The sequence below is a fragment of the Lagopus leucura genome, unplaced genomic scaffold (genome assembly GCF_019238085.1).
Source record: "Lagopus leucura isolate 7727_CA_CO unplaced genomic scaffold, USGS_WTPT01 Super-Scaffold_100009, whole genome shotgun sequence".
Lineage (NCBI taxonomy): Eukaryota > Metazoa > Chordata > Aves > Galliformes > Phasianidae > Lagopus > Lagopus leucura.
The window spans coordinates 27,555,476-27,569,009 of record NW_024962266.1 but is presented as its reverse complement, the minus strand read 5'-3'; the positions used below and the strand labels follow the sequence as shown (position 1 = coordinate 27,569,009).

The window sequence follows — 13,534 nt, the reverse complement described above, 5'->3', positions numbered from 1 at the left end:
CTGTGGGACTGAGGCATCTTAATAATTGATTCGAGTGAGGGAAGAGTTGTTTGTGGTGGCTGTTTTCATTGTTTGTTTCTTCACTTACTGCAGCTTTCCTGAAGTCCTCTGGCACTGCACCCATGTGGATCTTCAGCCCAGAGGTGCCGATGGCCAGGGAGGGGATGATGGGAGGTGTCCCCACAGCAGGGATGGGTCTGGATGGGCTCCAAGGGCCTTTCCAACCCAACCATGCTGTCAGTCTACGAACCACGAGGCTCCTAAAGGAGATGCTTTGTACAGTCCCAGGTTTGGGCTTCATGGGAACGTTGCAGTGCGTTTCTGCTGACATTGGGCAAAACATCCACTGGTGCCTCCCTCTCAGGGTTGCAAAGAAAAGCTGCATTCCTCCTCCCACAAGCACTTCATCGCTCTCTGTGCTCAGTTTGCTCTGCGTGGGCCAGGACAGGGCCATGAGCCATAGTGGTACAGCTCTCAGAGCCCTGGGCTGCCTGGAGCAGGGAGGGAGCCCAGGAGCCCCTTCTGGATACAGTTCTGGAGGTAATGGAACAGGAACACAAAGCTTGCTGATTTAAGGTTCGTTGGAGACTGCCTAAATGTAAACTTCACAGAGATTTTAAGAATTAAGTTATTTCTGCTGTTGCTTGAGAAATTAACTAACAAATACTGCTCGTACTGTTAACAAATCAATACATAAGATGAAGAGAGGACACTTTGTTTTGTCAGTTAAAAGAGAAATGACATTGGGAGGGGAAAGAATATCTCCTTCTCAGGATTTGTTTTCCCCATTTGTTATATGGTTTCCTTTATTTATGAAAGTTATACTTAAGTGACCAAATGCATTTGAGGCTGGAACGTGGAAATTTCAGCACAACTGTGAAATTGCTCCTCAAAGCCAACTGACATTCTCCCTATGCCAAAAAAAAAAAAAGAAAAAAAAGAGAGAGAGAAAAGAAAGAATAAAGAAAAAAGGATAAAAAAAAAAAAAGCTACTGCCAACACCAAACCATTTAAGTGTCCCAAACACACAACCAAACAAAGGAGCCATTAAGCTGAGCCTCCTTGTTGGAAAACGCGGGGAGAAAAGAGGACAAGACAACATTGTCAGCCCCGGCCTTTGTCCCCATGCCAGTGACATGGAGATGTCTCTCTCCTGACTCAGTGAAAAGCAATCACCAATGTGCAAGAGGTCAGGTCTGCAGGTGTGAAGCAGCGGAAGAAACCCCGACTGGTACACTTGCAATTGATGTAAACCATTTTCTTTTGCAGTTATGCTGCCCGAGGCAGTTTGAGCGTGAGTCAGGCTATCCTGTGAGTGTCCCAAAGCCATTTCGTAGATCAGGGAGTTTGGAAACATCCCAGAGGGACGCAGAAAGGCTTGGCTCCTTTTGTAACACGTTTCATCTCCCCGTGTTTCCTAAAGCTCCCTCCTCCTCTTCCAGCATGCAGCATGCTGCTAAGCAAGCGTGATTGAATGCCACAGCAAAAGCCAAAATCGATTGAATCTTCACTGCTGGATTCTTCCAAGCACTTTCAGAAATTAACAGGTTAAAATGACAAAGGGAGAACCACACAGATGCTCTTCTTGGGATTCTGGTTTTGGACTTGCAATGTTCTGTGTCCTGCCAGCTCCAGCACAACTCTCCCTTCTCCCTTCACCTCTCCTCCATCCCTGAATCCTGCAGCTTTTGGAAAGAGCGAGCTGCAATGCAAGGGCCCATCAGAGTGTGGACCTAGGCACCATGACCCTGCTACTACAAGGCATCCAGCACACGTGGCAGGGCTGTGAGAAGGACTGCATCAGGTGTTGAGAGCTCAGCAGCTACAGGAACACACTGAAGTTGCACACAGTGTTCGTGCCTCACAGAACTTAAATGTGAGATGCCTGGAGCATCTCCCACACGAGGAAAGGCTGAGTAACCTGGGTCTGTTCAGCCTGGGGAGGAGAAGGCTGAGAAGGGATCTGATAAATGTTTATAAATTTCTAAAGGAAAATAGGAAGCAAATGGATGAGGCCAGGCTCTTCTCGCTGGTGCACAGAGATAGGACAAGGAGTAATGGCCTAAAACCTGAACATAGGATTTTCTATACTAACATGTGGAAGATCCTCTTTACAGTAAGGATGACTGCACTGGAACAGGTTGCCTAGAGAGGTGGTGGAGTCTTCTACTGTGGAGATATTCTAGACCTTTCTGGACACCCACCTGTGCAATCTGCTGTAGGGAACTGCTCTAGCACAGGGTTGGACTCAATGATCTCAAGGTCCCTACCAATCCCTTCTTTGATTGTGGTTGGGGCCCTGGGCAGCCTGGGCAGCCTGGGTCCTGGTGGGGGGCAGCTCCTGATTCCATTGAGCTGAACCCAACCCAACAGTGAGGGACAGATATGGGCAGGAATTTCCACTTACACTGCCCAAGCACACCAGTAACCCCACCAGAAACAACAACAACAACAACACAAACCAACATTGGGCCATTTTTTCAGCTCACATGAGTTTGTGTCATTGCAGCACCAACAGGAGTAGCCGCACAAATTAAAGCAACCCATAATTTGCCCGACAGCCATCAGCACTTTGCCTTCAGCACCATTCCTCACCAGTCAGACTTCCATAGCACCCAAGGCATCTCCCAGTCATTGTGATAACAGAGGCAGCAGCTGCTCTGCCACACGCAAAACCATCATCTACAACCAGAAGGAAAAATAACGCAACAGAACTCCTGGAAAGTACAGGAGGCGGGGTGGGAGGGATGCACAGAAAGAGCTCTGGTTGGGCCAGGATGCCCCAAAGACATCACTGTTGGGTGCAGAGGCTCCAATGCCCTGCCACCCCATCACACATCACTGCCACCGCCATCACACCTCAAGCTCTCCTCCCCCCAGGGTCCCAGATCTCTGCTCCTGGCTGGAAAACTCTCTGCTGCTGCCTATCAGGTGAAGTTAGACCTTGTGGAAGACTCTCAAATATTTCCTTTGAATGTATTCTCTAATTTTTTAAGAAAAATGTTGTGGGTTTTTTTTTTTTTCCCCTTGCTCTAGTAAGCCAAAACCGCAGCCACCTTATTGCCCTGTCTTTCCCTTATTGCGCTACCTAATCTCCCCCCAGAATGACACATCTTTACACAGCATTAGAGATAAATTGCCCCACAGTTCAATTACCAAATGACCAGAAGCCAAAAGCACACCTGAGGGGTGGATACAGCTCTTGAAGCTTTTACAATTTCATCCCTGGCAAAGAAAAACATCTTTTCTGTGGGCTGATAATTTGTCACTTCTCAGCAGCCAGTGTTTAAATGAACCAGGCAGATACAAGCTGGGAATTCACATGTAAAACAGAGCTTCACATTAGGTTCTTGAACTTCACCTGAAGATTTAGACACCCTCCAAAAAATGCATTTGTATGCACAACATACAAATTTACTACAATTACCAAAAAACCCTCTCTAAACTCAACTCAAAGGCCACACAATCAGGCCTGAGGCTCCCTGCTGCCCAGAGCGTGGCTGTAAGATTTGGGCAGACTGAGAGCCACTGCCATGGATGTCAAGAGCACCAAGTGCACAGAGCAGAGCCCTTAACCACGGCCTTCCCAGCCCCACGTATTTAAGGGCAGAGCATCCCAGAAGCAGACTGAGAGAGTCAGTACAATTAGCACTCCGGGATGTCTTTGTATTTGCAGCTAAACTGTTGGAATGGGTGAATATTGCACGGAAGCCGTAAATAAAGGTATTGTCTGGCTATCCACAAACACCTCTTTTTGGCTCAGCAGGGAGCGGCATGGCTTGAAGAAACAGAACAGAGCGACTGCAGCAGCAACACTGAAATAACACCGTGAGCTGACACCAGACAAAAGCTGTGACTTGACGTGAGCCCACGCCTGGCTGGGGGTAAGTGGTTCTGAAAGTTCTAGGAAACTCATTCAGATAATTGCCTTAATGATAGAGGTTAAACAGACCGCAGTATCTAACCAGTGCAGCGGATATGCCAGTGCATGGATCCAAACAACTGTAACACGGCAGCCTGCTGTGAGTAAGAATCTACTGACATACACTAGTATTGCGAGCTACTATAGCAAAGATATCATAGCAGCAAATTAAAATCAGTTCTAAAGTCCAGCAGTGAGGAGAAAAAAAAAAAAAGCAAAACAAAACAAAAAAAAGAAACAAAAAAACAAAGCCTCAAGAAGAACTCTGGAAAGCAGATTTACGTGGCAATGAGGAAGAGGAAAACATTATTCCCATTATACCAGAGAAAACGTGAAATGAATACAAGGTATGGCTCCTCACCCACATCCAGACATGGGTCAAGAGGATTTATTTCCCTCTGGAGAAGGTTACCACGTTCAAACAAAGGCAGTGAATGGAATGCTTCTGAGTGCCCCAGGCCCACGCCTTTCTTTCATGGAGCAGTGCAGGTATCACTGCGACATCGCTCCCTCATGATGGATAGACACAGGGTTGGTCCCCCATGACTGGACAAGGCATATCCTGCCCAGGTTTGGCCTTTGGAAGCCCCCTGCACGGGCTGTAGGTGTTGGTGGGGATGGGCACCACTAAGCAACCAGACACAGAGCGGCTCCTTCCAGCGGCTCACTGAGAAGCTATTGGATGAGTATTCCCGAAGGCTGGAGACCCAGGCAAATTTGGACCTGTGATACAGAGCTGAAGAGCTCTCTATCCCATTACCAATCCCGAAGACCATCTGGTCCCCCACTCCCTTATTAAATAAAAACGCTGCATGCACCACATTCTCCAGCACAATCAACGCACCTTGGTTGGATGATGCTTTTTGGGCGAGGGAAAGAAAACCAATAATTCTGGGAAACAGGTCAGTCGGTCGCACTCGGGGAAAAGACCCCAACACCCTCGATCCGTTTTACCTTCCAAATAACCATTTCCTCCAAAGAAGGTGAAACCAAGAGGACACCACGAGCCGATTTCACAGAGCACCCCGAGCTGGAAGGGCTTCGCAGCGCCCGCCTCGCCTTCCTCCCGCCGCGAGCAGCCCGGCACAAAGCGCTGCCATTGTCCGCGCTGCCATTGTCCCCACGCGCGGCCCTTACCGGAGCTGTCCATGGTGCTGCCGTCGGCGCGGTGCTGCTGCTGCTGCTGCTGCCGCGCGGGGCTCCGGCCGCCCGCCCCCACCGCGCCGGGCCCACCGCCGCCTCCCTCAGCGCCGCTCTCCACCAGCTGCAAAGATTCATAGCCGTCACCTCCGGGTTTCTTGCGGTAGCCGCCGAGCAGGCTCATAGGGGCGAGGCGGGCGGGCAGCCTGCCGTGCCGCCGCGGGCAGGACGGAAGATGAGCGCTCCGGCCGCCCCGAGGGGAGGAACGGGGCGGGACGGGGCGGCCGCTGAGCTCTGCCCGCCTCCGCGGGCCCGGAAGCAATCGGAGGGCCGCGACCGCGATCCGCGATCCCGTGGAAAGAGAGATCTTTGAGGAAAATGGTGCATCCGTACATCCTGCGCCCGCAGCACCGCCCGCTCCCAGCGCGACTCAAGCTCAGAGGAGGAGGGTGTACAGCTAGCGGCAGGTTCTTGAGGTAGGATCACCGAATGGGTTAGAAGGGACCTCAAACCCATCCAGTTCCAGCTCCTGCCACGGACAGCTCTCTTAGCCCCATCCGTGGTGTCGGGCACCTCCAGTGACAGGAACCTACAGCTCTCTGGGCAGCGGTTTCAGGGCCTCACCACCCTCATGGCAAAACATTTCCTCCTAACAGGCAACCTAAATCTCCCCTCATCCAGTTCAAAGCCATTCAGAGAAACACAAGGGTTGGAAGGCACTTCTGGAGATTTCCCAGTCCAATTCTCCCTGGGCAGCTGTACCAGGCTCTGCCACCTTGGAGTAAAAAGTTTTTCCCAGTGCTCAGATGGAAACTCCTACATTTTAGTTTGTGCCCCTCATCCTGTTGCTGGGCACCACTGAACAGAGCCTGGCCCCACCCACTCAACTCCCACCATTAGATATTGATCAGCACTGATCAGAGCCCCTCAGCTTCTCCTCCCCATGCGCACAGCCCCAAGGCTCTCAGCCTGTCCCCGTCAGGAGATGCTCCATGCCCCCACCATCTCTGCACTCTCCACTGGGCTCTCCCAGCAGTTCCATGGCTGCTCTGAACTGGGCAGCCCTGCTCTGAGCTCAGTTCTCCAGCTGTGTCCTTCCTGGACAGAGCAGAGGGAGAGAATCACCTCCGTTGATCCTGGCCACACTGTGGGCAGTACACTCTGGATCCCATCGGCCTTCTTGGCCACCAGGGCACACCATTGCCTCACAGCCAACCACTGGTATGGGAAGTCAACCAGATCCTTCTCCACGTAATTCCTTCCCAGCAGACTAGCCCCTAATCTGTAACATTCCTCTTCATCCTACCACTCTCAGACACCCCAAAACCCTCCCAGTGCAGCTGGGTGCTGTACCAGTTATCTTGTTAGCATTCCAGTTTCCTTGTAGCCGTTCACATGGGCGCAGACTTCAGACCAACACAAAGCACATCCCCCAGCATGTGATGAGCCACACCTAGCTCTGTGCACCTGGTAGCATCCTTCCCTTCCACATGAGACAGAGGAACTAAGAGATGCTCCATAGAAGCAACCATTATCAGCTCTTCCAAATTGATTTTTTTTAATTAAAAGAAAATGAAGAGGGAAAAGAAGTTGATGCATTCAGACACAACAGCTGTGCCTCCAATCTCTTACAAAGAAGGCACAAAGTGCTCTGCTTAAAAATAAATAAATAAACACAGGCTTGCTTTGAAAGCAATAACCAGAACTTGAAATATTGCTGACACTTGGCTTAAACTCTCCCCTCTCCCACTGCAGGGCAGTGGGTACCTGGCACAGCCGTACGTCATCGCATGTTTTTGTTTATGTAACTCCAGCAATTTTACATTGCACTGCAAACGAGATACATCTGTGACCCAGAATTTTCCTCAGGAAAAAATAAAAAAATAAAAAACCAAGCAGATTTACAAGCAAACAAACTAAAATGAGTTGACCTGACATAAGTGGCTCACGGTAGCAGAATGCGTTTCAGTTTGCTGCACTCTCCTTACTGGGCTGTTAATGCATTGCTGTCTATGAGTAGGTAGCCATGCTTGCCCATAGGAATGTGCTCCCTTCCCTCACATTGTCCATTTGCAGCACCTTAGTCAAGAAAAAATAAAGTGACTTCCAAAAGCGTGAGCAAAGAAAGAAAAACAAAACCAAAAAGACACGGGGAAACAATTGCTTAGAATAATTCATCAACATCCCCCAAGGTTTATTGATTCCACCAGCTAATCCAGGTGTTTTTATCATGTGTGCACCGTGAGGCTGGCAGGTGCTGTAGGAACATGCAGTGCGAGGGAGGGCTGCACCCGGCTAAAGGCTGGGGAGGGAACTCTTCCCTCCCCACTGCTGACCTCCCAAGGTCACTTGGTGGCCCAGCCTCCAACCCTGTGCTACCAGCTGGGCTGCAGCTCTCCTGGGCAAAAGTCAGTGTTGGCAGCTGTAATCCAGCACCAAATATCTGGAGGTTGCGACTTCGTTTTCTTCCAGCTCTCCTCTAACGAGATGAGCAGTTAAGGTGAAATATTAAACTCTTAATTCCCCGTGAACACATCGCAGTGTTGTAAGAACTACAACTAGAGCTTGAAAATTAATTTACCATCCAGGGCGATACCTCTAGAACTCAATGAGCTGAACATTTGTTCGGAGGCATTCATTCCACTGCGAACCATGAACCCTCTCAGCACAGAGTGTTTCTGCAGGAGGCCCAGAGCCAGGTGTGACCGCACAGATGAGGGCACGCAGTACCAGCAGGGCTCTGCTGGGGTTGCTCTTGTGGGCTGAAAAATGCACTTATTGTTAAGGAAAGCAAGGTTTGCTCAAGCAGCTTAGCTCCTCATTCCTCACGTGGTCGGACCTGGGAGCAACAGTCACTCTACTCCAGGAAGAAAAATCAAGCAGAACTTCATTGCTTGATTCTTAAATTCAAGTCTGGAAGTTTCCTTTAATCTCACCCCCAAGAAAGACCACACTACCACTGACTGTAAATAAACATACAGAGCTCAGATTTTGTACTTCTACTTCCAAAAAGCCCCTCAGCCCCAGGGACAGGACTTCCCTCTTCCCATTCATTCTCACCCCACTCCTTGCAATGGGACCCTGGCCCATCACTACATGCTCCAGACAATTAACATTTTGTCTTTCCACATCTTCAAAGCACTCAAATCCCAGTCAAACCACCTCAATTCACAGAGCCCCTGATTTGGGTTCCCTTCAACATCTCTTTAATGAGTATTCCACAGAACGGGCTTTCTGGAGAATGAGAGAGGGGAACAAAAAAATAAAAGGAAAGAAAACACAACAGCACTCCTTCAATTTTCTTTACCTTCCCTTCACCTTCTTAAGAAGCACTTGCAGCCATGCTCTGAAGAGCCCTTCAGCACCAAATCCTGAGCCCTATGGAGAGCTGGAGCAAAGACAATTGGTTTGCTACAGATCTGCCAGGACTACCTATGGCAGCATCACATTGACCCACAGAAGCCCCACATCCTGAACCAAACCCCAGAACAACCCCAAAACAACCCTCACACAGCCTCTGTGCTGCCTGCTCACACCAGCTCAGCCCCAGCAGGCAGCTAAGAACCTGATCCATGGGCATTAGCTTCGACCTGAGCTCCTACAGCACTCCTTCAGCAGAAGAGCATCACTGCTTCTTTCTGTCCAACCTTTCCTTCTGGACACAGCCCATAAGAAATTTACTCTAAGTCATTGTCCTTAGAGGAAGAGCTGCCTCTCCAGCTGCCAGCATCTTAAATAAGAGCATCTCGTTGAACTCTAGTTAAGCACATCTGATTGAACTGATTAAAGCCAGCAAGCCCCTGTCTGGGTTAGCTCTGCCTCCTTGCACATCAGCAAGCAGCACTGATGAACTAGGAGAAATAATTACACCTCAGAGAAGAGTTGTAGGTCATTATGAGGCTGTGTGATTGAGGCTTTGTTGCTTCTTGGCCTAAGAACCACAATGCCTCATCCTACCTCTCCACTGCTGTGGCAATTATCAGATCATTTTTAACTTCTGCAAGAGGCAGCAAGTGAATGTTCTTGCATACAGCCAAAGGGTTTACCTTGCTGCTTATCTTCCCTGAGGCCAACAGAAGCAACAGTTCTTCTAAGCACCCATTTTCCCTGAAAGCATCCTGTCCCCAGCAGGGCTGACCTGCATGGGTCAGCTGGGCCCTCCCGTGACCACATGCCTCATCTGCAGCACCAGGCTCAGTCTTTGGGTTCCAGCCCAAATGACATCAGGGAGTAAATGACTGGTGCACAGAGAAGGACAGCCCTCGCCCTCAGCTCTGGGCCTTCCTTCATCATTGGGGCAGTGCCATTGGGTGGCCAGGAGCACTGCTTCCCCTGCGCTGCTCCAGGAATAGGCGTGTGACACTAAAATGGGTAAAGGCGTTTGATCCAGAGCCGGAAAGAAGACTACAGAGCAGTGTCAGGATTGTGCTGAGGATAAATAAGCAATGTTTGGACTGGAGTCAAGGACAGCCATGTGGTTTCATCTCCTGTCCATGCCTAGATGTGCTGGAGAAATGCAGACTGCTCAGTAGTGCAGCAGGTCACCACTGTGCTATGTGCCTTGCCACAGGACTGGGATCTTTAGGGAGCTGGATAGAGAGGGTGGTGAGAGGATTCAACCCTTTGTGAGCCCCGTCTGCTATTTTGGAACTTCTGACCTGGTGATTCCTGCCTTGTTTGTCTCTGATGAAAAGCACACGTGGCCCTGAGAAAGCCTCAGACTTGTTTGTGTTAGACATGGCTTTATCACCGGGACCTTTGCTTTCCCGCAGCTGAGGGCACTGTGAGCCCCTGCAGCAGTCAGGCTTGGCCAGAATGCTCAGATTCTGTATGGAATACAAAAGCATTTGTCAGTCAATGGCCATAAGCTCATTTCAGAGGTGTTTGTGGTCCCTGTTGGAGCACCTAGAGAGAAAACACCGGTTGCCCTGAACGCTGATGGCAATAGAAGTGCTCACACAAAGACGTGAGCAGAAGTGAAGTACAATCATCCCAAGTATGTGGGGAGTTTGGGTTGGATGGCCTCACTGGGAGCATCTCCAGAACCTCAGCAAGCAGCTTCCATGGCAGCTGGGCCAACCAAAGCAGTTGGAGCACAGAGAGGAAGAAAAAAGAGCAACTTGGGAGTTGTTACTGAGGAAAAGCTGAATCTCACCAGAAGGTTCAAAAATGTAGAAGATGGGAAGACAGCAGCCTGTGGTTTTTGCATTCTCCTGCTGGTCATTGCTCCGGGGCAGACACTTGGCCATGGGCTACATTCAGTGCACACATATCAGCCCTTCCTGTTCCCTCCCTGCCTTCCTCCCCTTCATCTACACAGCTTATCATTACTTTGTGTTCTAGTGCCTTGCAGTGGGTCTGTCGTTATCACCCCATCCGTTTCTGCCCTCTGTGATGGTGCTCAGCAGGGATTGCTGCCTGTGGGGCTTTGTATTGTGCCCCTCCGTCCTGATACAGTGCACAGCCCACTCATCCCACGCTCAGGGACTCTGCATGGAGGCATCAAGCAGGGATAGGGATAAAAATCAGGTATTTTCGTGCCTAACTGCTGTCCATTCATTGCTCCCCTTTCACTGCTTATTCCCATCCTCATGCATGTTGCAAATAGCTCAATGCCACGAAAACCTGGGCCTCAGGAGCTTGTCTGCAAGCCTTCAGAATGTGTTGTGTGTGATCTCAAGGTGAAGGAGAGGGATGAGTTCAGAAGCACGCTGACACCTCCACGGCAGGGGTATTGCATCCATCGCACAGCAGCCCTAGAAAAATCCTGCTCTGTGCAAGGCCCAGTGCTTGCAACGGCATCATTCTGCATTTCTGTTCAGGAGGGAACTGTTTGCATTTGAAAAAGGCCAGTGGTAAATCAAGGGGAGAAATTGGTAGAAGCGCAAAATCGTTAAGGTTGGAAAAGACGTCTCCAAATGGGAAATGAGGGCTCCTCAGAGACAGCCGTGCTGCGGGAGCTGCTGCGTCTGCCCCCACCACGGCTCAGGCCGGGTTTTGCTTTCATCAGGAAATAAAAACGCTGCAGAAATAGAGATTAAGATGAAAAGCTTCAGCCCTGCTGGAAGAGAGCGGGCTGGCAGTGCCCGGCTGCTTCTCCCAAAGCTGCTGGGGTGGGCAGGGGATGCACATCCCCACTGCAGGCCCTGCCTCCCCGTGTCCCTCTGAGGGTCTTTTAGCACATCCTATTGCCTTGTCAGATCAGTTTCCCAGCTGGGATGCAGACCCAAACGGGCACTGCTTCCCGTCCTTCCTATTTTAGTTTCCTGAAAAGAACTTATTTAGGCAGAAATCTGTACATTGCCTACCTACCAACACAGGGTTCCAGCCGCTATCAGAAGGTGAACTGCCGTAAGGGTTCCTAACTCAGTATTCGTGTTTTATTATAAGAAATCCACAGAGATATTTATAGCTCTCCCCAGGACCGCTCCACCCGCCGTTGGGAAGCGCCCATAATCCCATCTGCGGCGTTCGGGAGCCGCAGCGTCACGGTGCCAGCTGGGATCGCAGCCCCGGGGCTTTATTCTCCCAATCTGCTGCGCGGGGCGGCAGCGCGGGGCCGGATTGCAGCAAATCCCCCCCCCGCAGCCCCAAACCCAGCCTGCTGGCCACCCCACCGCGTGCCGCGCTCCGGGCACAGCATGGACTCAGGTTAAGCCCGGCGGGGCAGATTAGTGGGGTCAGCAGCAAAACGCCCGGGCTGGAGCTGTGAGCGACGCAGCGCTTCAAGGGCGACGCGTGGGTCTGCGTAATGCCCCGAAATGCTGCATCCATGGGCTGCCAGCGCTCCCGGGGCCGTCAGCTGTGTCACTGCTGTCTAAATATAGAGCAGCCGGGTTGTCTCCGCGCCGCCTGTGCCATGGGATCGCCGGGCGCAGGGATCCGGGGTTGGTTCGCTCTCGCTCTGGGAAGGCTATGACTAAGGAATCTGCTGGGGAAGGGTTGGCGGAAGATGGAGGGCCTCGGCAGAGAGCAGGAGCTGATAGGAGCCTGGAGCTCGCAGACCCGGAGACCTGACCAAAACAACCCTCCTCCTCCTCCTCCTCCTCCTCCTGCTGTTCTCCCCTCACCGATACCCAAACGAAGGCTGCAGCAATGCCGGCCACCAGAGCACAAGGAAAGCGGGGTTCTGTTCCCACAGCAGGCTGCCTGCCCCCGGAGCGCTGAAGCAAGTGAAACCCTACTCAAATCACCTTTTTATTTTCTCCCCGGGCTTTTTTGCTAAAGAGAATGCAGCGCAGCGAGGCTCGGTGCTGAAGGTCAGCCCGGCGGCGGAGCCGGGCCCCACGCACCCCGCGCACCTCGCTGCGGGGAACGGGCAGCGGAACTGCGCTCCCAGCTCTGATCTGTAACCCTAAAAATCGATCCCTTTCCTATGGGGGGAAGGCACCGCGCTCCGATGGCTCCCGCAGCGCCGAGCTGGGGTCGGGGTGCCCGAGGAGATGCCAACGCGGGATGCGGGATGCGGGATGCGAGACGCTGCCGACCCCTCGGCTCCGCACAGCCCCGAGTCCCGCTCAGCCCCGCTCCGGGTGGGGGGGATTCCCTCAGACCCCCCAGGCGCCGCCCCCGCCCCCCACGCTCTGCTCACCTGGGCCCCCAGCCGGCTCCATCATCTCCCCGCCCGGTGGGGCCCCGCACGGACGGACGGACAGACGGGGCGGCGGCAGCGATCTGGGAGGGTGCAGACAGAGGGTGCGGGCGGGCGGAACTCGGCTCCCAAAATGCGGCACGGAGCGGGATCCGGAGTCAGTGGCGGGCGGGAGCGAGTGGGAACTTCGTGCGTTTTCCTTTTTTTTTTTTTTTGCTTGGTTGTTTTTTTCCCCCTGACTTTGTTATGTTCCTGGCTCGGCACCGAGCCGCACGCCAAACCCTGCGGAGCGGCTGCGGAGCGGCTGCGTCGGTCACCGGTGCGATCCCAGTGAGGTTGTAGGAGCAATGAGCAGGGATTGGGGCCGCCGGGGAGGTGGGCAGCAGGTGATGCCGCACACACAGCTGCTGCCTGCCCCCAGCCTGGGCTGCCAACACACGCCAATGTACAGAAAGGTGGGAATTTTAATGACTTTAGTGTTTTGAGGCTCAAAGAAACACCTAGCAGCAAGCTGCTTGCAGATCTTCGGGGATGCCCAGGCTGCTTTGCTCTCCATGGACCCACGAGAAAACAGAGCAATACATTATGGGGCAGTGTCACATCATGGGGTAGCGTCACTTTATGGGGCAGTGTCACCAACTGAACCCTGGAGTCTGGGAGAGACCAGGGCTGCTGGCTGGTAATTAAAAAGAACCAACCATCAGATCTGCAGCGATTTCTCTGGGCACCTTCAGCTTTTAATTCCCTCTGCCCAAACCCACGTGATGGATTACTGGGGGCACCGGAGCGAGCTGTGTGTGTTGCAGTGCCTCATGATCTGCCTTGCTTCTGCTGGGGGAAGTTAAACAGGAAAGCCAGAACCTCTCCATGCACAATGAGGA

General features: G+C 52.0%; 1 protein-coding gene across 2 annotated transcripts in view; it reads right to left on the bottom strand.

The window, feature by feature from the left end:
- The window catches only part of DNAJC6 (DnaJ heat shock protein family (Hsp40) member C6), a 31,756-nt gene extending 26,510 nt beyond the window's left edge, over positions 1-5,246 (bottom strand). For both annotated transcript variants that reach the window (XM_042874089.1, XM_042874090.1), the window contains exon 1: positions 5,060-5,246. In XM_042874089.1, the coding sequence (XP_042730023.1) occupies positions 5,060-5,246 (187 nt within the window). The remainder of the gene's footprint in view (positions 1-5,059) is intronic.
- Positions 5,247-13,534: the final 8,288 nt, after the last annotated feature.